This window comes from Garra rufa, chromosome 21, assembly GCF_049309525.1.
Source record: "Garra rufa chromosome 21, GarRuf1.0, whole genome shotgun sequence".
NCBI classification, from domain to species: domain Eukaryota; kingdom Metazoa; phylum Chordata; class Actinopteri; order Cypriniformes; family Cyprinidae; genus Garra; species Garra rufa.
The window spans coordinates 37912183-37936632 of NC_133381.1; the positions used below are offsets into that span (position 1 = coordinate 37912183).

General features: G+C 33.3%; 1 protein-coding gene across 1 annotated transcript in view; it reads left to right on the top strand.

The window, feature by feature from the left end:
- Positions 1 to 1980: 1980 nt before the first annotated feature.
- The window catches only part of rpap1 (RNA polymerase II associated protein 1), a 36534-nt gene continuing 14064 nt past the window's right edge, over positions 1981 to 24450 (top strand). Inside the window, exons 1-16 of the mRNA XM_073826986.1 lie at positions 1981 to 2405; positions 2522 to 2670; positions 6221 to 6313; positions 6394 to 6568; positions 6653 to 6811; positions 10506 to 10727; positions 11340 to 11455; positions 13060 to 13158; positions 13330 to 13431; positions 16146 to 16313; positions 16395 to 16574; positions 16648 to 16782; positions 19134 to 19304; positions 21069 to 21226; positions 22269 to 22439; positions 23974 to 24169. Of these exons, the coding sequence (XP_073683087.1) occupies positions 2231 to 2405; positions 2522 to 2670; positions 6221 to 6313; positions 6394 to 6568; positions 6653 to 6811; positions 10506 to 10727; positions 11340 to 11455; positions 13060 to 13158; positions 13330 to 13431; positions 16146 to 16313; positions 16395 to 16574; positions 16648 to 16782; positions 19134 to 19304; positions 21069 to 21226; positions 22269 to 22439; positions 23974 to 24169 (2469 nt within the window). The 5' untranslated portion in view covers positions 1981 to 2230. The remainder of the gene's footprint in view (positions 2406 to 2521; positions 2671 to 6220; positions 6314 to 6393; positions 6569 to 6652; positions 6812 to 10505; positions 10728 to 11339; positions 11456 to 13059; positions 13159 to 13329; positions 13432 to 16145; positions 16314 to 16394; positions 16575 to 16647; positions 16783 to 19133; positions 19305 to 21068; positions 21227 to 22268; positions 22440 to 23973; positions 24170 to 24450) is intronic.

Sequence of the window (24450 nt, forward strand, 5' to 3'; positions counted from 1 at the left end):
TTTTGTCCGGCTGTGCTGTGTTTGGGATGGATGCCAGGAACGCCGGGGATCCCGCTCTGGGTGTTCCCATTCAGGCAGACTGGGGGCGGAGACCGCGGGGAGACTGCGGAGGACGGAGAGAAAAAAACCGACAACTGCTCTCCAAAGTCTCATGGAGACCGAAGCTGATTCTTTGATTTGTGTTTATACTGAACTCACTGAATGTGAACGATACCTCAGCACAATTAGAAAAAAGACCTTGCTTGTTTTGCTATTGTTATAGGGTATGTTTTTAACACAAATTTAACTATTAATTATTCATTTCATACTTACTAATTTTATTCGGTAGAAATGCTAAGCAATATTTTATTACAGACTTATTGTCTCAAAATACATGTCTTTATCACTTTTGCAATTTATGTATATATGTAACGTTACATATGTTTATCATCAGTAAAATTCATCTATTTAATAAGTTCGCTTATTAGCAGGGAATTCACTTTCAATTAGTGCTGTGCAACGATTAATCGCATCCAAAATAAAAGTTTTGTTTACATAATATATGTGTGTTTACTGTCTATAGTTATTATGTATATATAAACACACACACACACACACACACACACACATATGGTATATATTTTGAAATATTTACATATATATTTTTATTGATATAATTAATGTTATATATAAATATATTTATTATATAAACAATATTTTTCTTAAATATATCCATGGTTGTGTGTGTATTTATATAAAAATAATAAATAGATAACACACACATATATTATGTAAACAAAAACTTTTATTTTGGATGTGATTAATCGTGATTAATCGTAAATTCCCTGCTAATATGTGAACTTATTAAATAGATCAACTTTACTGATGATAAACATGATGAATGTATGTACATAAATTGCAAAAGTGATCAGAGGAAATCCAGTGATATACAATATGTCATAAAATAAAATATTGCTCAGATATAATTTCTATTATCCATGTCTATCGTTGTGGTTGATGTAGCTATTAAATTATACATTTATGTTTAATATTTTACTAATATAACATAACATATTTTTATTAAATATATCCATGGTTGTGTGTGTACTTATATATAATACATAAACACAGTACACACACATATATTATGTAAACAAAAACTTTGATTTTGGATGTAATTAATCGCAATTAATCATTGCAATATGTGAACTTATTAGATAGATGAACTTCACTGATAAACATGATGAACATATGTACATATACATAAATTGCAAAAGCGATCAGAGGAAATCCAGTGATAGACAATACGTCATAAAATAAAATATCGCTCAAATATAACTTCTATTATCCTCTATGCTTATTATAGCTTTGTGGTTGATGTAGCTATTAAATTATACATTTATGTTTAATATTTTAATAATATAACAACATATTTTTCTTAAATATATCCATGGTTGTGTGTGTATTTATATATATATGTATACATAATAAATATACACAGCACACGCACACACATATATTGTGCAAACAAAAACTTTTATTTTGGATGTAATTAATCGCGATTAATCATTGCAATATGTGAACTTATTAGATAGATGAACTTCACTGATAAACATGATATACATATGTACATATACATAAATTGCAAAAGCGATCAGAGGAAATCCAGTGATAGACAATACGTCATGAAATAAAATATCGCTCAGATATAACTTATCCTCTATGCCTATTATATCTTTGTGGTTGATGTAGCTATTAAATTATACATTTATGTTTAATATTTTAATAATATAACTATAGATGAAAATAAAATAAGGTTCTAGTAATGTGAATAAATAAGAATATACAATAAAATACAACTAAATGCATTATTTGGTTTGTATTGTATATTTATATAATTAAATAACAGTATAATCTGTTATTAAAAAAAGCTCTTAAAAACGAAAGGCTTTTATTTTGTAATGATCACACATAACCCGGAAATGGAGTCACGTTTGTAAACTGCATGTGTTCGGTGTACATTTTCAGACGACTGGAGAATAAACGGTCTTCTTGGAATATTATGTTAATAGTAAACTAACTGGAAAAGGTGCTTATTATCCTCTGCATGCCAACAAGAAAACTTTCAGACTGTCAGTCAGTGAATTACAAGATGAAATGACAAATTTGAGCGCTAAATGTTGAATCGTTATTATTTCTGACAGTCTCCTCCGAACCATTAGACGCTCTTGTGTTGATACCGGAGTTTGGGATGTTGAGGCGTCCCAAGCCCACCGACAGCGAGGCGGATCTGCTCCGGGAGCAGCAGGAGCTTCTGGCGGCGGGCGGTCAGTCCTCTGTCACGGTAGTGAAGCGCCCTGATAAACGCAGAGGAGACGCTGAGGCAAAGGAGAAGGGAAACCAGAGAGATGTTGTGACTATAGAAGGTAGGTTAAGGAGTTATTGAATCACATCTTTTAACGTTTTCATAAACAGATTTAATGATGAGGCTGATTTAGTTTTTATAAATTAAACTTATGTTAACCTTCCTCTGCACCTTAAGATCTTCCAGATGAGCTTCCCACCTTGACCCCTGCACCTCCAAAGAAGTCCCGCTTCAAGCAGGAACGGGTGCGCTTTGAAGATGAGGACCCAGAAGAGCAACTGGACAGACATGATACCCACATCAGTGCTGTCCTATCTAGAATCATTGTGAGTCACATTTATGACAGTGTACAGTTTTAAGCAGGAGCAACATTTTGTGGAAACAATTTAACAAAGGCATCAGTCCACTATTAGAGGAAGTTTGTTAATACACATTTGAGTAATTCTGAGAACGTAAGTTGATCAATAATGATAGTTTTTGTGTTCAACAATTTTCAAATTGGATGCAGAATCTTTTTTTCTTTAAAGGGGTCAGTTAATATGACTCTTTAGGGTCTTAATGAAAAGTCTATAAAAAAACTTTGGTTAAAAAATCACACCCTTTTACCTTGTCAAAATCAGCTCTGCAAAAAATCAACTCATTCTATTGCATGGTACTTTAAATGCAAATGTTCAGTTTTATTCATCATACAGTGTAGATGGATAAACTGATTCTAACGGGAGTGTTTTTTAAAGTGCACCTCGCACTAGACTAGGCTACACTAGTTAGTGATGAAGTTCTTTGATAATGTAAATGTTCTTTGCTTGTTATTTGTAGCTGCTTTTTAAGATGATGAAAGGATTCTATTATCCAGCATTGCACAGTCATTAGGATAAAGGTAGTAAAATGTTGTTTAGGCTGAATTAAATACGATATATCAGAATCTGTCTGTATATAGGAAACATAAACATTCACCTCAGTAACATCGATATGCGTTCATTAGAATTACGATGCAATAAAATCAATGGCGCTAAACGTATGCACGTGAATTACACTGGCATCACTTCTCCACATTCTGTATGAACTGAACTACAACATGAACTGATGACAACAATCAGAAATACAGTGGTAACATTATTGCAATAAAACAGGTGTAGAAAGATACATTCATTTACATTCAAGCACGCACATTTACCACTCACTGAAGATAGCAGAGAATGAAACCGAAAGTAAACTTGAACTTCTCCGGCAAAATACAGTTAGCGCTCTGTACTAGGGGTTGCACCGATTAATCGTCTAGTCGACTAGTCGACTTTAATGCTCTGCCGTGACGCTTTAAGCTTGACGTCAACTAGTTGCTGGTCCTATAGAGGGGGAACAGGATAAGAAGTCTTTGAAGTCGACATTTACGCTTTGTGAAAACAGCTAAAATAATAGATAAATGCATACTCCGAAAGCGCTCCACAACACGTGTGAGTATACCATCTTGGTGTTTAAAAACGAACAGGAGAATGCACGTTTTAAACAGCTTGTTGTAATTGTCGTTCTAATTTAATGCACTGCTGCGTTGTAACGCACACACATAGGCTACATACAGTAGCTCGCTCGTACATCACGTGCAGATCTTGCGCTCACAATCATTCAAAAGCGCGGTGGGGAAATGAATTGTCAACACTGTTCCATGATTTCTGGCTAATATAGCTTAGAAACTGAAAAGTTCTAGCATATATTTCTTAGTAATTAAAACCCACAGCTTTATTATTAGGCTAGTAGAGATCTAGTAGATCTAGTAGAATCGCTCTCTCACTAATGACTTTATATAAATGTAATCTTTACAGTGCTACTTTATCTGCTGATTTAGAACGAGCAGAAATCTGTGAGAAATATAACAACCCAAAGACAAAATAACTGATTAGTTACTGATTATACTGATTAGCAAAGTATTATAGGAACAATAGCCATGTAGGCAGCGCTGTGTCATAGCTGTGCACAAGGTGTTTGAGTCTCAGCTCAAGGTTTAAGTGTTTTTGTTCAATAATGACGCCATAAGCGACTAGTCGACGTCGACTCGACTTTTATCACGTAAATGTCGACTTTAAAAAATCTGAAGTCGTTCAAGCCCTACTCTGTACATGCACAACTTAGTCACATGCCCAAAAACAAGACTACCCTTACAAAACGAATAAGGATTTTAGTACAAAGAGATTATTAAATAAATTAGCACGATAGTATCGTGTATCGGCGATCTCACAGGCTGACGATAGGACGATATGAAAATTGAGCATATTGCCCAACACTATCTACGTCCCTGTTCCAGCATCCAGACAATGGTGATCGGATTGTTGTCTAAGGGAAGACGGCCATGTCAATCAATCTGTCATGGGAGTGACCTCTGTCGGTGTTACTTCACACTGACAAGAAGCTGAGAATGGCTTGATTTGGAAAAGGGGAAATTATTTTTACAAATGAAATAAAAAACACTGGGTGGATTTTTATCATTATAAGGTAGATGTGTACACACATTTATGTTCAAACAACATGCAAAAGTGAACTTTGCATCTGATGACCCCCTTAAAACCAGCAATAAACGCTGCTTGGAAGTGCTTAGAAGTTTTTGTCACCTCTCTACTGCAATCTTGGTCCATTCCTCACCTGAACAAGCTTTCAGATCACTGATCATCTTTGGGTTTCACATTGAAACTACTTTCTTCAAATTCAGTCAAATATTTTCAATGAGAATTAAATCTGGAGACTGAACAGGCCACTCAAGAACATTCTATGACTGATCCCTGAACTGAGCATGAGTAGATTTGTATGTACACTTTGGGATGACTGTCCTGCAGGAAAGTCCATTGATCATCTGCTTCAGTCTTTGCACCGAAGGCATCACAATTCTTGCTAAAATGGCCTGACACTTCAAATAATCCATTGATGTCCTTCATAAAGTCATGATTTCCACTTCCTGCATCAGTAAAACAACCCCATAACAGGACTGATCCACCTCCAAGTTTGTCGATGGAGATGGTGTTCTTCTGCTTATAAGCTTATATTTTTTGCACCAGACCTACTGCTGATCCATGGGTCCAAAAAGTTTCAGTTTGGTCACATCACTCCATAAAACATTCTTGCAGAACTCCACAGGTCTACCCAAATGAATTTTTGCATGTTCAGGTCGGCCTTTTTGTTCTTCTTGGTCAAGAATGGCATTTGGCAAGATGCCTCAACACGAAGGCCATACTAGTCTAGTGCTCTTATTATACACTGCACTGAAATGTTTTTCCTTCTTTCGTCAGGTCATCTGGCAAGCCTTTGGCTGTACATTGCAGATTTATTTTCAATTGCTTTGTTCAAACATTTTATGGTATTGTGCTTTTTTGTTCAACACCCTCAAAGGTTTTCTGGTACAGCACATTTTAAACTAAGGAATAAGGCTGCCAGCTGTGTCTCTAAGAACTTTTAATGTCTTGGAAAGCTTTAAACTTTCTAATATAATAAAACTATTTCTTCTTTATAGCTTTTGTGAAAGCTCTTTGCAACAATTGCCACTCAACTTCAGCACATGCATTGGCTAAATGTTTGTATGTCTAACAGCTCAAGCTAATTCTGTTTTCTAATAGATTTTCAATAGGCTTAATTGTTTTAAGACAATTATGTTCCTTACCATAAAAGTAAGTGACTTAAAACACCAATGTTGACTAGGGGTTGAATAATTATGACTGCTATGTTATTTAAAAACCTATAATTCCAAAGCATGACAACATATATTGACATTATTGCTTTTAATATGCCAGTAAACTGTTGTAGATATAAGTCCTGGATCTTTAAAAAAAGCATGTAAAGTACTGTAGTCTTTGGGCGGAGAACGTAATGCCATGCTTATCGTTTGTCTCTTTATAGGAACGGGACACGAGTGCAGTACCTGTGTCACTCCCATGTATCACAGGCACTGCTTTCCCTAAAGTCTTACATAGATCTGTAATGGAAAGTGAGGTGAGAAAATATAATACATGCACAAACTCTTTCCCAGGTTTTTTGTTTCTCTGATGTTTTTTTGTTTCTCTCGCAACAAGGTGCAGGAAAGAGCTCCTAGAGGCAGAAAGAGCATTTTTGCACGTCAAATTGCAGCACAAAGGGCTAAGAAGGAAGATGTCGATCCTTTAAATGGTTCAGAGACTAGAAATCAGTCTTCTGCATCTAGACATGTGAGCTTCTCACCTTTGGAGAATGTGGAGTCAGATGTTATGGGTGAGTGCTGTGACATTCCAAAGAAGTTTTTTTATTATGGGTAACTAAACCATGATGTATTTTCTGATTGGGCTTCTGTTACAGATCGTGTTGGTGGCCCTGTGTTACTTACGGGTAAAGGACTTGGAATTGCAAATAGTGCCGTGGAGACAATGAAAATCCATGAGGAGAATCAGGCCAAGTTGCATGCGATGTCCCAGAGTGAGATACTGGAGGAACAGAGGAAGCTGCTGGCACAGCTTGGTAAGCTCGATATCTTCCACTGACACTTCTGATGTCAAATTTATATATTAAAAAAAATGTAATCTGTGTGGAAAAAATATTGTATGCATATATATTTATTAGTTTGTGGGGAATAACAACTGTCCCTAACAACTAGTCTTCTGAATTATTATAATGTGCAACCATTTTTTTGCAAACATATTGCAGCATAGTAATTAAATTTATAAATTCTATTTAATTTTGATGTGATCCTTTCAAAAGTTTGTGGTCAAATAAAGATATAGTTTTTTACGGAGCCCCTAAAAGGTCATGGTGGTGGAAAAAATTTTGGGGTGGGTGGAAAAAAATCAGGGTGGGTAGGAAAAAAATCGGAATGGTGGAAACAAATTTCGGGGTGGGTAGAAAAAAAAATCAGGGTGGTGGGAAAAATATATTTGACATTTTTTCTCGTTTTTCGTTCTCTCGCAAAGATATTTTGCATTCTCTCGCAGTTCGAGTTCGGACAAACACTTCCTGTTTACTTTACAGCTTGCAGTGGTTCATACAGCTCCAAATGTTCACAATGGAGCGGTTCATAGAGCTTTATTTTGAACTTGGACTCAGGTATTAAGAAATACAGTCAGTGCTTAGTTCAAAGCATGGTTTTAGGACATTATAAAACGCTTAATGTAAAACACTGGAGGACTAGAACACACCTTACAGCATATAAAATATGAACAGGAAGCGCTCAATTGCACGTTATAGTGTTTCCTCCCATAAAGAATACGGAAGATGTTTTTTCTACGGGGGAGAAAAACATTAAAACATGGTGTAATGGATTACTTGGCTACATATTTTTAAGAAAAAAAAAAGGGCTTTTTTTTACGTCTTCTTATATTAAGCCACGTTAAGTAAGGTTTTATATGGGGAAGAAAATGCTTATCACGAAATTCAGCATCTTCTTGCATATGCACAGAATATAGGCCATTTTTTAAAATAATTTCTATAGCATATTTGGTCTTTTTTTTATCACCGTCTTCATTTAGACGCAAATTCTTTATGGGAGGAAACACTATAACGTGCAATTGAGCGCTTTCTGTTCATATTTGTATGCGGTAAGGTGTGTACTAGCTCCAGTGTTTTACATTAAGCGTTTTATAATGTCCTAAAACCATGCTTTGAACTAAGCACTGACTGTATTTCTTAATACCTGAGTCCAAGTTCAAAATACTGCTCTATGAACCGCTTCATTGTGAACATTTGGAGCTGTATGAATCACTGCAAGCTGTAAAGTAAACGGGAAGTGTTTGTCCGAACTCAGCTGGTTTTGTGAGAGAACGCAAAAAATTTTTTTAAATATATTTCTTCCCACCACCCTGATTTTTTTTTCCACCACCCCGATTTTTTTCCACCCACCCCTAAATATTTTCCACCACCATGACCTTTTAGGGGCTCTGTAGTTTTTTGAGAAATTAGTACTTCTATTCAATAAGGATGTAATAAATTGATCTAAAGTAACAGTTGAGACATTTAAAATGTTGAAATATTCTTATGTTAAATCTTTTCAACTTTCTATTAGTCAAAGATCCTGAAAAAAAAAAAATAGTTTCCACATAAATATTAACCAGCATAATTATTTCCAACGTTGATAATTATAAAAAAAATCTTTGAGCACCAAAGCAGCATATTAAAAAGCAGTCTAACTTTTGAAAATTTAAATTGTAATATTTGTATTAGTTTTATTGTATTTTTAATAGGGGTGTAAATCGGAGCCTTCAAGACGATTCGATACGATACCGATTTCTTAAGCCAACGATTCGATTATTTTCGATACTTCAGAATTCCCTGTGATACGATGCGATTCGATCCGATTCGATTCAATACTAGATATTTTTACATGATATCTATTAAGTTTCAAATAAATCAACAAAAATTGTAAATAATTTGCCTTTTATTGAGAATACAGAAAAATAATTCTAGTCACATAATGTGTATGTTACACTAAAGCAGTTGTGCTCAATGCACTGCAAATAGAACAGCAAATATAAGTTACTGCATCTACAAAGTGCAATCAGATAAATTGTAATAAGAAAAAAAAAAGGCTAATGCTTATAGTGCAGGTCTACTATGGCCAATTAGCCTATTCACTGTTTTAAAAAGTTTCATTTATACAAAATTGGTTGATTTTGAAAATACAATTTGCATCTTATTAAGAGGTAATGGTCACACATCCTTTGCAGTAGATGAACTGCAATTAGAATACTACTCCACAAAATCAGTTCAAAATCATCGCTCTTGAAAGTCAGACAACAACGTGAGGTCTGTGAACATGAACAACATCATAGATGGACTGTGAAACGAAAGTAACACGTGTGAAGTAGAAGAAAATAATGAGGTTAGCGCCACCCGCAGCTTAGGAGTAGGTAGTACGCTCACGTCGGAGCCATAGACAGTAAAGAAAGGTCGGAACGGATGCTAAAAATAGACAAGTGAACAAACAGGCGGCAAAATAAACACATTAATCGATATTCTTGCGGACGAATCGATGCATTGAATCGGCGGCTGCATAATCGATGCATCGATACGAATCGATTAATATTTACACCCCTAATTTTTAATCTTACAAATGCAGCATTGGAGAACATCTTTTTTCAAAAACATTAAAAAAATCTTACCAACGGCAAACATTTGATTAGTATATACACTGCCATTCAAAAGTTTGTGATCAGTAAGATTTTTAATGTGCTGTATATATTTGAGCAAAAAATACAGAAAAAACTATTTTGTGAAATATTATTGCAGTTTAAAATAACAGTTTTCTATTTCAGTATACTTTAAAATATAATTTATTCATGTGAAGCAAAGCTGAATTTTCAGCATCATTACTCATGTCACATGATTTTTCAGAAATTATTCTAATATTTTTTTTTATCAATGTTGAAACAGTTTTGCTGCCTAATATTTTTTGGGACTAGTGATACTTTATTTTAGGATTCTTTGATGAATAAAATGTTAAAAAGAACAATTTGTTTAAAATAGAAATTTTGTGTCACAATATACACTACTGTTTAAAAGTTTGGGGTCAGTAAATTTTTCTTTCTTTAATTAATACTTTTATTCAGCAATGATGTGTTAAATAGATAAAGTGATAGTAAAGACTTATATTGGTAGAAAAGATTACTATTTTGAATAAATCCTGTTCGTTTTAACTTTTTTATTCATCAAAGAATAAATAAACATAAAGCAGCACAACTGTTTCAACATTCTGGAGTATCATGTAACACTGAAGACTAATGGCTGATGAAAATTCAGGTTTTCGTCACAGAAATAAAATTAGATTTTGAAGTATATTAAAATAGAAAGCCAGTATTAGAAATTGCAATACCGTGTCACAATATTACTGTTTTTTTTTCTGTATTTTTGATCAAATAAATACAGCTTTGATGAGCATAAGAGACATTAAAAATCTTACTGATCTCAAACTTTTGACTGGGAAATTTTAGCTAGGAAATGTCCCATATTTTTTAGAGGGTTGCGAACCACATATAAAATAATATTAAATAAAACTGTCCATAATTTGACCACCTGAGCTTAACTGACGTTTTCTGAAGTTATGTTGATTTTATTTGTTTTAAGTTTTCTTTGAAAACCTGATTTTTTGCCCTATTTGTGAAACGTGCCTTCTGTACCAGTGACATTTTATTCACTTCACCCTCATGTTTTTATATTATGTCAGATCCTAGACTAGTGGACTTCGTGAGATCTCAAAAAGCACAGAGAATCCCAGTATCCGTGTCAGCATCCGGTCCTGTGCAAAGAGAAGACTTCTTGAATGAACCACTTAACAGCACTTCTTCAGAGCTAGACCACATAATAAAAGCGCAGGAATCTCAGAGGGATACCATGGAGGATGACGAGGAAGATGAGAATCAGCTTTTAGTTCAACCTCCAATTACAAGTGAGTTCCGAGCCTGTTTAGCAGAAACAGATCACATAATACACCTCTGCGTTGTGAATAAATATTGTAAAGATGTTATTGCACATGTCTGTGATTTCTCTGACACACACTACTCCGTATTACAGCATTGCTTTAGTTGCAGCATTAGAAAGTAAAGCTAATGTACCGGATGTGGTCTTCTCAATCTTGTCAGCACAGGCTGGATGGTTTCCAGTTTACGTTATTCACCCTCGGCTTGGAACTGGCCACACATATTCAGGACTGTACACTTTGCAGATCTGTCCAGCTAAGCTGTGAGCCCAGCATGCTAAGGCAGATGCATCAATTTCAATTAGTCTGATTAGAGCAGAGTTAGCTAGAGCAAGCACCAATTTGTTTTAAGGTAATAGAGATAAGAGGAACTCATTGACGTTTATGGATGAAGCACATCAGGGGTTACTGTTCAGAGAACAGTTCGTCCGTAGTTGCACTGCCGTCAGCATGTGGTGCTGTGTATGTCAATATACATGGGAACGGGAATAGGCTGTTAAACCAACTGAAAGTCTAGTGGTTTTTTGTTGCTCTCTATTACTATTAATTATTTATAACATTGGTGGTGTTTATTATTTACAGAGGAGGAGCTGCCGGTCAAGCCTCAACAGGAGTGGCTTCACATGGACACGGTGGAGCCAGAAAAGCTAGAATGGACAAGAGACCTTCCTGCACCCAGGAATCAGAACACCAAAAAGGTACAAACCATTATACCTAAGGAGATGGTTTAATTAGTTGTGTTTGTTAAAGGGATAGTTCACTCAAAAATGAAAATTCTGATAATTTACTCACCCCCCCCATCATCCAAGATGTTCATGGCTTTCTTTCTTCAGTCGTAAAGAAATTGTTTTCTGAGGAAAACATTTCAGGATTTCTCTCCATATAGTGGACTTCTATGGTGCCCCCAAGTTTTAACTTCCAAAATGCAGCTTCAGAGAACTCTAAACTCTCCCAGCTTAAAAAGGAAGGTCTTATCTAGCTAAATGATCAGTTATTTTCCAAAAAAAAATTACAATTCATATACTTTTTAACCTTAAAATCTGCTCGTCTTCTCTAGCTCTGCGTGTACTCTGTGTTTTCCAGTTCAAGACAGTTAGGGTAAGTCAAAAAGCTTCAAAATTGCCCTTCATCGCTGTTTTACCTTTTTTTTTTTTTGGAAAGTCGCAATTACCATTTTTTTGGTGAAAACGGCCTTTCATTGAGGTACAATCTGTAAAGGCAAGGTCCTATTCTGGAAAAGGGGGTGGGGAGCAGCAGCTCATTTGCATTTAAAGAGGCATGCACGGAAACAGCATGTTTCTGCTTTTACTCAAAATAGGCATTTTCTAAATGATATCTGGGTTATTTTGAGCTGAAACCTCAGACACATTCTGGGGACAGATAGGGTATGTCAGAAATCTTCAAAATTGCCCTCCATCGCTGTTTTGATCTTCTTTGCACATTGACTTTGTAAACACTGGGTCAATACTTCTGCAGTGATGCAGGATGATTCTGAAGTTGGAGGAAAAAAATGAGATGGGAGTTTTTCAACGTATCCCAACTGTCTTGAACCGAAATACACAGAGTACACACAGAGCTAGACAAGATGAGCATTTGAGGTTAAAAAGTATGTAAATACATTATTTTTTTTAGAAAATAACCAATCGTTTCGCTAGATAAGACCCTTCTTTCTTGACTGGGATCGTTTAGAGCCCTTTGAAGCTGTATTTAAATTGCATTTTGGAAGTTCAAACTCGCAGGCAACATAGAAGTTCACTATATGGGGAGAAATCCTGAAATAATTTATTTGCGACTGAAGAAAGAAAGACATGAACATCTTAGATGACAAGGTGGTGAGTAAATTATCTGTAAATTTTTGTTCTGGAAGTGAACAACTTCTTTAAATCGTTTGTTTTCTTTGCGTACAAAAACTATTCTCGTAGCTCCATAAAATTAAGCTTGAACCCCTTATGACTATTTTGACGATGTCCTTACCTTACTGTCTTTCTAGGTAAGTTGCTGTCTATGCGTGGTCAAAAAGCTCTTGAATTGTATCAAAAATATCTTAATTTGTCTTCCGAAGATGAACGAAGGTCCTACGGGTTTGTAACGACAGAGGGATGAGTAATTAATGACAGAATTTTCATTTTTGGGTCAACTGTCGCTTTCAGGCAAGCATCAGTAGTATACTTACCTTTTTAAAACCTCAAACCCCAAAATTGGCACATACTTTGCTGCAGACATAAATGAAATTTCATTTTGTACCGACTTTACTAATTATTCTGTGTTTTTGTTTTGCATAAAACATTTTTTACATTTTTAGACTATGCAAGCACGTTTTGATTTTGCTGGCAGTCTCATCCCACCCACTAAAGACTTGCCCACCCATTTAGGCCTGCATCACCATGGAGAGGAGCCAGAGGTGAGTGGGTTCAGCTAAATTCATCTGCTGGATTGTTTTTCGACTGGCAGCAAACTAGAAGTGATGCCAGTACTTTTTTAAAAAGGTGTTTGTATTAGTCAAATGCAGACGTGTGTAGTTGTTGTATATGTGTAATACGAACTATAATTTTCTCTCTCTCCTCTGTTTCAGCTGGCTGGCTACTCGCTGCAAGAGCTTTTCCTCCTCTCTCGCAGTCAGCTGAACCAACAGCGCAATCTGGCCGTCAGCACTCTCGCTAATGTCCTGGCCAAAGTAAACAAACATTTAAAAGTTAAAACAAAAGTTCATTGAGTTGGTGTGAAAAGCCTATCTATCTGTCTGTCTGGGTTTAGACATTTGGGTGTTAAATATTGGTGCAAATACCAGTAAATTGACTCCTGCGTACCTTGGTAAATCTTATGTAAGTCTCAAGTGTCCCCAGAATGTGTCTGTGAAGTTTCAGTTTAAAATGACCCACAGATCATTTAGAAAATGCCTATTTTGTGTGAAAGCAGAAACATGCTTTTCGCGCATGTCTCTTTAAAAGCAAACGAGCTGCTGCTCCTTGCCTCCTTTTCCAGAATAAGGAAATATGCCTTTACAGATTGCACCTCTATGGAAGGCTGTTTCCGCCACTGAATAAACAAAAAAAAGGTAATTGCGACTTTTGATCTCACAATTGAGACTTTTTTTCTCAGAATTGCATCATATAAATTTGCAATTCTGACTTTTCTTTTCAGAACTGTGAGATATAAATGCACGTTATAAAGTCAGAATTGCTAGAAAGAAAGTCAGAATTGCGAGATATAAACTCACAATTGCAAGAAATAAGTTTATATCACACGATCCTAAGAAAAAAGTCAGAAGTGCGAGATACAAAGTCACAAAAAAAAATTGTGAGATAAGTCGCATTAACCTTTTTTTATTTTTTTATTTAGTGGCTTCCATATATCTCAGATACTCCACCAAAAAACATCTTTTTGAGTATGTATATAGCGCTGAAACCATGCTTTTAAAACCATATTAGTTTAAACTTCTGATATAGGGTTTTCTGAGTGCACACATCTGAAACACGCACACAGCATGTGAGTACTAAACTAAGTTCTCTTTCATGTCATATCGCGCTTAAATAGTCAAATACACAAGTTTATGTTAAAAACACACATTAGTTACAAAAACAGTCAGTTAAGTCTGTGAAGGTAAACAGCTGGGAAAGAAATCACGTTTATATTAGAACTGTGTGGCAGCAGCAAAATATACAGTCAATAAGTCACTAAATCCACTGCTCTCTTGTCTCCTCTGAGGCTGGGAATCTAAATAGTGTTCTGTGTTTGTGCAGCTAACGACAGAACAGTTAGCATGCTTTGCTCAAACTTTGCCATGCTGTTAGAACCGGTACACCGTTGTCACTTGCGAAAACAAAATGACTGCATCATGAGTGGAAACGTGCTGATTAAGTGGTGGTAATATTAAAATAAGATCCTCTTTCTACGTCATGGAGCGAAAGGAGAAAAGAGCAAAGTAGATTGTCCTTTTTCACATTTTCTGGGTTGGTAGATACACCAGGGACCCGATTATAGCATAAAATTCGCATCTGAAAAGGTAACGTCCACAAATGCATACACAATACTTTTAGCTGTTAAAATCGCTTTATCTATTGTTAATTATTCACTGTTTGGCTTTAGTAAATCATGACTTGATTTGTAATGCCAAAAGAGAGTTTATGGCTGTTAGTAGTAAGTGTTTTATTTCTGTAGAATTGTCTGTTAACACTAGGGTTGGGTAAAAAAAAAAGTAGATTTTTCGATTTTTAATCGATTCTCATTTTTGCAAAACAATATCTAATCTTAAATCCCAAGAATCGATTAGTCTAGTCTGTTTTCAGTTAATGAACTGATCATTGTAGCACACCAACCCATCCAATAAATCGCGATGTGCTTTGTTACTTTTGACATAAAACAAATCCTTACATTTCAAATTCTGTCCATTTTATTACAGTATTCAAACAAATTAAGTTTTGGCACTGTTTAATGTGGAGTGACAGATGAAGCGCATGTGAACCAATCATCTCCTCCACTTTAACCAGTTTCAACACAAATAAATATCCAAAGGTATGTTAAAATAAAGAATACAACTCACCAAACTTATCGTTCTGTACCCTGTCTTATGTATTCATCCAATAATTGTTTCAACTACGCAAAGACGTCAATATAAAAGTATGTAAACAATATTGTGTCACATTTACCTCAGAACTTTAAACTCATTAGCCAGCTGGAAAAACTCTAGAGAAGGAGCATTTTACTAAATATATGCACTGTATAACACATTTATTATAATTTTTTACTTTTCTTTAGTGTTTAATTTACACTCTTAAAAAGAAAAGTGCTTTAAAAGGTTCTTCACAGTGATGCCATAGAAGAACCCTTTTTGGTTTCACAAAGAACCATTCAGTCAAAGATTCCCCCCCTTTTTACCTTTTTTATAATCTGAAGAACCTTCTTTCCCCACAAAGAACCTTTTGTGAAAAGTTCTTCAGATGTTAAAGGTTCTTTATGGAACCATTTAGACGAAAAGGTTCTTCTATGGCATCATAAAGCACCTTTATTTTTAATGTGAGTGTATTTTTATTTTTGAGTGTAGGCTATGTTTTTATGACAGCCATCATTGTTGCCATCAAATGCTTACATTAAAAAAAAGTAAAAATATAATTATGTAATTGTAACTTTATTATTATAAGAATTTTATTGAGTGTGATTTAAGCATTTGAATACAAATCAGCATTAGTTAAGAGATTTTTTTCCCCCTGAAAAAATGTGGCAATTTGGCACTGTACCTATTACATATCCAAAATAATTCCAATATAATTTATATAGAATTGAATTGGAAATTGAATCGAATCGCAAGCTTGTGAATCCGAATCAAATTTAATCGTTAAATTTGTCAAAACCCAGCCCTGATTAATACTATATGCTTGTGTCCTCCATCAGGCCTGTGCTGGTGAGTACATTTCCTCTCTGAAGGGCAGCGTCTTGTCTTCTTTACTGGATGCTGGACTCCTCTTTCTTCTGCGGTTCTCTTTGGATGACAGTGTGGAGGGTGTAATGTCAGCAGCGGTGCATGCTTTGCGAGCTCTGCTGGTTTCATCTGACGATGAAGTAAGAGACAGTCATCTCGCGTGTCATTTATGTGCTTTTGCCAATAAGTAACCACTACTATTCTGATTGGTCTGTTCATAGGAGTGCTTGGATAATGCCTTCCCATGGCTGCTAGGGATGGCAAACTTTCCTTTACTGCCCACTGCTCAAGAGGATGAGGATGAGGACGATGAAGGCTTGGATGAGATCATGAAAGAAACGGCTAAAGAGAAGGAAGAAAAGAAGACCGATCATGATGTTGCTAGGCAGGATGTTGTGAAGGTAACTGGGGTCTAATATTGCAAAGTTAGCTCTTAGTTATTCAGAATTACTGAACTTTCTGTGTTGCCATCAGGGCTTCCTGAGGATGCAGGGTCTTCTTCGGCTGCGGTACATCCTGGAGGTGGTGCGGCCCTCACCCCGAGTTGTTCTTGATATTCTGGAGGTTCTGATCCGAATCGCTCGCCACTCGACTGCTGCAGCAACACAGGTAGCTGAATTCTTTTTTTTTTTTTTTTTTTTTGGACATGTTTATTCAATATTAGCAGAATAAATGTCCAGAAATACAATCAGTTAACAACAATTATTTAGACCATTGTGACATGAATTTTAAACAATAATAACAAATAATTAAGCAAATCCAAAATAAATAAATATACATTTGAAGAGTAAAAAAAAAAGATGAAATAAAAATAAAAACGTAATACCATCTATAAGTATTAATGTTGGTGACTAAATAGCCACTAAGTTAAACAGTCACAACCTCTGTAAAAGCACGCAAACAAAAGATATTTCCTGTATACATTACACTAAATATGTCCAGTAATATAACCCTATAATGAAGACATGTCATTTAGAACAAAAACAAAAAAAAGAACATTAAAACATAAAAAAACCCCAAGACCATTCTTTATGATTTATTGAGCCCACCTCCAGGAGGAGGGATCTGACAACCCAAAAGCCCTAATCGACACACAAAACCATCTCACGTCTGGAGGCAAGTGATCTATAAAAGGAGACCTTACCACTCTGAAAGCTCTGTATATTACCCCTAAGTACAGCTGCCAGCCTCTCATGTGGCAAAACTGCAAAAATCTCTGTATACCATTGTGTGACAGAGGGGGGAGATAGATAAGTCATAATTACAACCAATGTCAAGTTACAACTAATTAGTATTTGGGGTGAAATTAATTTGTCTTTTAATATGTCATAAATTTATTTTTGTTGTAAATATGCCTGGCAAGATTGTTACACTGAATGACATTTTAGAGGGTGTCTTCTGTAAAAAAGGGAAAAATGTGTGATATTTATTTTTTGCTTTTATTTTTTATTGTCATTTTTTTTAAAATATTATTTTAATGTCATTTTTGGTAATTTTAGTACTTATTTACTTTAGTACTTACAAATTTCATGTTTCATTTCAATTTTATTAACTTTATTATGTGCTATTGTCATTTCCATTTATTTATTTATATATTTTAAACCAGTATTTATGTAATATTTTATTTTATGGTATTTATTAATATTCTGGATTAACTTTTGTATTAAAATTTTCAGTTTTCATTTTAGTAACTTTATTATGTGCTATTGTCATTTTTATTCATTTTTTATTTTTAATTTCATTTTTGGTAATTTTAGTACTTTATTTTAGTTAGTTTCGAAGGAAACATTTCTAACATTTCTCATTTTTTTTTTTTAAATATTATTTTTCTTTTTAGTACTTCAACTTATTTTAGTTAATTGCAAAGGCAAATTTTTTTTTAAACCAGCATTTTAATTTTTTATGTAATGTTTGATGTTTTATTATTATTATTATTATTATTATTATTATTATTATTATTATTCTGGATTAAGTTTTGTTTTTAATGTGCTATTGTAATTTTTATTCATTTCGTTTTTTTTTTAAATATTATTTGAATGTCATTTTTGGTCATTTTAGTACTTATTTACTTTAGTACTTACCAATTTCAGGTTTCATTTTAATTTTATTAACTTTATGTGCTATTGTCATTTTCATTTATTTATTTATTTAATTATTTGTTTATTTTAAACCAATATTTATGTAATATTTTATGTTATGGTATTTATTAACATTCTGGATTAACTTTTTTTACATTTTCAGTTTTCATTTTAGTAACTTTATTATGTGCTATTGTCATTTTCATTTATTTATTTATTTATTTATTTAATTATTTGTTTATTTTAAACCAATATTCATGTAATATTTTATGTTATGGTATTTATTAACATTCTGGATTAACTTTTATTTTTACATTTTCAGTTTTCATTTTAGTAACTTTATGTGCTATTGTCATTTTTATTCATTTTTTTGTTTTATTTTAATTTGATTTTTGGTAATTTCAGTACTTATTTATTTTAATTAGTTTCGAAGGAAACATTTCTAATTTCTTAATCCAATATTTGCATAATATTTGCTTAATCTGAAATTTTTAGTTTTCATTTAAATTTTAATAACTTTATTATGTGCTATTGTCATTTTTATTTATTTATTTTTAATATTTTTTTTTTTTAGTTTTATTAATTTTAGTACTTCAACTTATTTATTTTAGTTAGTAGCAAGGCAACATTTCACATTTTTATATAATATTCATCTTATCATTTTATCTTTATTTTAATTTCTAAAAATTATAATTTAGTTTTAGTTAACAGTAATAACAGTGTTCTGAACCCTCTGAACTTTGCTATTACCCATATGATCTGAACTTCATTGGTACACTGTGTTTTTACTTTTGATTTGGGCTAATGATATAATTTGCACATTGTTTGCACACATATATTTCAGGTGTTTTTCATTAAAATTCAAGCCTTTTTCCCTGTCAGATACTGGACTGTCCACGGCTGATGAACACAGTGATTTCCGAGTTTCTTCCCTGCTCCTGGGCTCCTGCCACCTCACAGGCTCCGTCCTCTTTGTATGGGCTGCCTGTTGCCTTGGCAATGAAGCTGCTCCGTGTTTTAGCAAGTGCTGGAAGGCATGCTTGTGCTAGAATAGTAAGTATCCACTAAATGGTGTAGGTTAGAAGTGTCAAGCACCCACTAATTGTAAATGATTATAATACTTCAAGATTGACAGGTCTCCCACCCACATTAGTAAATGACAATGATGCTTATTAAAACATGTGATCGGTCTCCTACTCAGATATCAAACCATATTGCTGTGCTGAAATATGTCTGTGGGCTATGCCATTTTAATGTCTTTTTTGGGTTTTTTATAAAGTAAAACCTCTTTAAAGGTGTTTCTATACTCTAAAATTGTAAATCTTAAAGGAGTAATTCACTTCCAGAACAAAAATTTACAGAAAATGTACTCACCCCTCATCCAAGATGTTCATGTCTTTCTTTCTTCAGTCGATAAGAAATTATGTTTTTTGAGGAAAACATTTCTGGATTTCTCTCCATATACATCACTGTCTCACCTTTTATTTGTAAAGGGCATTCAAGCTTCTTTGCAAAAATGGCAATAGCACATAATAATATTATTAAATGAAAATTAAGGTGAAAACCAAAAATATAAAGATACAAATGACCCTAAAACATAACATAAGATAATAAATAAAAAAACATATATAGAAATATTGGATTAAGTAGATTAGAAATGTTGCTTTGGCTACTAACTGAAATAAATAAGTTGAAGTACTAACATTACTCAAACTGAAAGTAAAATAGTAAAAAAATTAAAAATGAAAATGACAAAAGCACGTAATAAAGTTAGTAAAATGAAAATGAAAACTAAAAATATACAAATAAAATTACCATAACAAGATATTGCATTGCCTTTGCAACTAAGTGAAATAAGTTATAGTACTAAAATTACTAAAACTGAAAGGAAAATATTAAGTGTTAAAATAAATGAATAAAAATGACAATAGCACATAATTAAGTTACTAAAATGAAAACCGAAAATGTAAAAATAAAAGTGATATTAGTTAAATTAAATTAAAATGTTGAAATTGAATAGAAAAATTTCAAATTAAATTGAATAAAAAATTGAATTGAAATGTTGCCTTAGCAACTAAGTGAAATGAATACTTAATAATTAAAATTAATAAAAAAAGATTTATTCAATAAAATTATATATATTTTTTTTAAATTAATTTAAAAAATGATAGTTTTAAGTGAATAAATGAAAAACGTTAAATAAAAGTGAATCCAAAATATTAATAAATACCATAACATAAGATATTATTTAAATTAAAATGTTGAAATTGAATTGAAAAATAGAATTGAATAAAAAAAAAACTAAAATTGAATTGAAATGTTGCCTTAGCAACTGGAATAAATATGAAGTAAATAAATACTATTTTAATAGAATTGTAATATTTTAATAAATATTTAAATAAAATTCAATGTTAATATAATTAATATTTAATAATTAAAATTAATTAAATTAAATTCAATAAAATAATATTTTAAAAAATTAATTAAAAAAATGACAGTTTTAAATGAATAAGTGAAAAATTTTAAATAAAGGTGAATCCTAAATATTAATAAATATTAATAAATACCATAAGATAAGATATTAAATAAAACAAAAATTAAATATTGGATAAAAAATTAGAAATGCTGCATTTGGCAACTAACTGAAATAAGTTATGGAGAGAAATCCTGAAATGTTTTCCTCAAAAACAATTTCTTTATGACTGAAGAAACATCTTAGATGACAAGGGGGTGAGTACATCATCTGTACATTTTGGTTCTGGAAGTGAACTACTACTTAAAAGTCAAACTTGGCACTAATTTGTTTGTGTTTCTTAGCTAAACTCTTTAGGAGGGAAGGAGCTTTTGTCACGTTTTGTGGTTGTGGAGCCGTCAGAGATGTTGCTGGAAGCAGGTGAAGCTCTTCGCTGCAGTACAGAGGCGCTGAGGTTGTTTGCGGTGGCTGCCAGCTACGGACAGGCCTGCAATCTGTACACGTGAGGATCAGTCACTTCCCTTTCAAATGATGACAATAAGCTGTGGTTGTTAAAATACAGTGTAAATTGTGACTATATACCGTACAGACCAAAAGTTTGGACACACCTTGGACACCTTTATTTTCATGACTATGAAAATTATAGATTCACACTGAAGGCATCAAAACTATGAATTAACACATATGGAATTATATACATAACAAAAAAGTGTGAAACAACTGAAAGTAGCCACCTTTTGCTTTGATTATTGCTTTGCACACTTTTTGGCATTCTCTTGATGAGCTTCAGGAAATGGTTTTGACTTCACAGGTGTGCCCTGTCAGGTTTAATAAGTGAGATTTCTTACCTTATAAATGGGGTTGGGACCATCAGTTGTGTTGTGCAGAAGTATATATAGTATATATGTGACCCTGGACCACAAAAGCAGTCTTAAGTCGCTGGGGTATATTTGTAGCAATAGCCAAAAATACATTGTATGGGTCAAAATTATTGATTTTTCTTTTATGCCAAAAATCATTAGGACATTAAGTAAAGATCATGTTCCATGAAGATTTTTTTTGTAAAATTCCTACTGTAAATATATTAAAATGTAATTTTTGATTAGTAATATGCATTGTTAAGAACTTAATTTGAAGAACTTTAAAGGTGATTTTCTCAATATTCAGATTTTTTTGCACCCTCAGATTTCAGATTTTCAAATAGATGTATCTCGGCCAAATATTGTCCTATCCTAACAAACAATACATCAATAGAAATCTTATTTATTGAACTTTCATATGATGTATACATATCAGTTTTGTAAAATTTAACCTTATGACTGGTTTTGTGGTCCAGGGTCACATATAGAATTAAATATTTTATAGAATTAAATATAATTCCACGTGTGTTAATTCATAGTTTTGATGCCTTCAGTGTGAATCTACAATTTTCGTAGTCATGAAAATAAAGAGAAAACTCTTTGAATGAGAAGGTGTGTCCAAACTTTTGGTCTGTACGTAGATGTTTGGGAATGACCGTGACGGTGGTGTGTCCTTCATTTCAGGGACCTGTATCCTGTGCTGGTGAAGAGGTTGCAGGCTGGGAACCGGTTGTGTGCTTCATCTGAGGCTGTGCTGTTTCTGGAGCTGGACCAAATCAGAGCTCTGCTTGTGCTGCTCACTCAGGTCACTCAAACGGCAGGATGCCATGAAGAACTGCAGAGAGACCTAGTCAGGTGAGACTGGACTTCTATGTGATAATTGTAGCAAAACATGTCCAAATGTTTTAACAGTTGCACATTACATAAATAAAACGTGTATATTCGTTTAAAAATGGTAATAGAGTGTATGTATTTAATATGGAACCTTGTTTCCAACACCGAATAAACAAATTTAAAAAGGCGACTTTTTATCTTTAAAAAAGTTATAAAGTTAAAATTGTAAGATATAAACTCAAAAGTCTAACTTTATTTCTAAAAATTGCGAGTTTCTATCTGAATTTGGAGAAAAAAATGCGGAAATGCGAGATATAAGCTCAATTCTGACTTTAATGAGTTTATAACTCACAATTTTAGAGTTTATATCTCACAATTCTCAGAAAAAAGGTCAGAATTGCTAGATATAAACTTGCAATTACAAGTTATAAAGTCAAAATTGCGAGATATAAACTCAAGTTTCAATTAATTTCTCGGCATTGCGAGTTGATATCTCCTAATTCTGTTTTTATATCTTCCAATTCTGAATTAATAATTCACAATATTGACTTTATATCACGCAATTCTGACTTTATAACTCACAATTACGAATTGTGACTTTAGATCTTGCAGTTCTGACTATAACTCACAATTGCGAGTTTATATCTCAATGAACTCAATCCTGATTTCTTTTTTTCAGAATCAGAAAAAAAGTCAGAATTGCGAGTTTCTATCACGCAATAAAAAACTTTTTTTTTTTTATTCAGTGGCTGAAATGGGCATCATAAGTTAATGCTGCTTTTGATAATTTGAGAAATAGTTCAAATCTATTTTGGATTGATAAGATTTTATGTTTTTGTTTTTGAAAGAAGTCTGTTATTTTCACTGCATTAATTTGATCAAAAAAAATTTAAATACTTTTTTCCCTCAGTATTTCAACAAATAAAAAGTTTAAAAGAACAGTATTTATTCAAAATAGAAATATTTTTTGAAATGATAAATGTCTTTACTGTCTTATTATTAATATTTACATTTAATTTATGAAGATTATTAAATCAGTTTAACAGAATATTCACTGACTGTGGTGTATCACAATACTAGTAAAACTGTATAAATAATATTTATATTTATTGCTTATTAAAAATTAAAGACAATATGCTTTATTATATTTAGCTACTTCATGCGTACTGTAGAAACGCTGTTTCAATTGTAAATGTCGACACCTGAAAAGAAAAATGCACTAAGTGATTTAATGGATTCCTTAAAAATAATTAGAAAGAAATTTTAAACTGTTTTCAGTTTGATTAGATTTTAGTTTGTCAGGAACCATTCAAATCTTGGTAGGATTGACAGCTGTTAACACTGAGTCAGTTTTTCCGTTTTTTTTCGTAATCATTATCCTTTCCTATCAAAATGCTTGCTATGGATGACATTTAGAGTGTTTTCATTTTTATTAAGAAAAATTATGTACCACAAAAATGAATTTCTAGCGTTATTAATATTAATATTGCAGTTTCATTTGTGTGCTATAAATTTTGGATATGGCCTTGAGCTGTTTGGCTGTGTGTATTGACAGTGCTCAGGGTACAGAGTGTCCTCCACCTCCTCCGGTCGTGTGGAGTCATGTGACTGGTCTCCAGCCCACTGTCATTAGCTCTCTCAAGGGCTGCGTGAGAGCACTCAATGGCCCGGCTCAAATGTCAAGTGCTCTGATTCTGCTTCCATCCTACCTGCTCTGCATGGAGGCGTATTATTCACAGCTCTGTGTGCAAGTAGGTATTTACAAGAAAGAAATGAGAATGAAACCTAGTGTCACACCAGCCTCCTCAAACAAGATCATTTTAAAAACAGCCTGTTGTTCTGGAGGCGTGTAAAAAAAGGCATGACTAAAGTTTATATTTAGCCACTTTAAATACACAATTTACAGTTAAAGTCAAAAGTTTACATGCACCCTGTGGAATCTGCAAAATGTTAATTATTTTACCAAAGTATGAGGGATCGTACAAAATGCATGCTATTTTTTATTTACTGACCTGAAGATATTTCTCAAAAA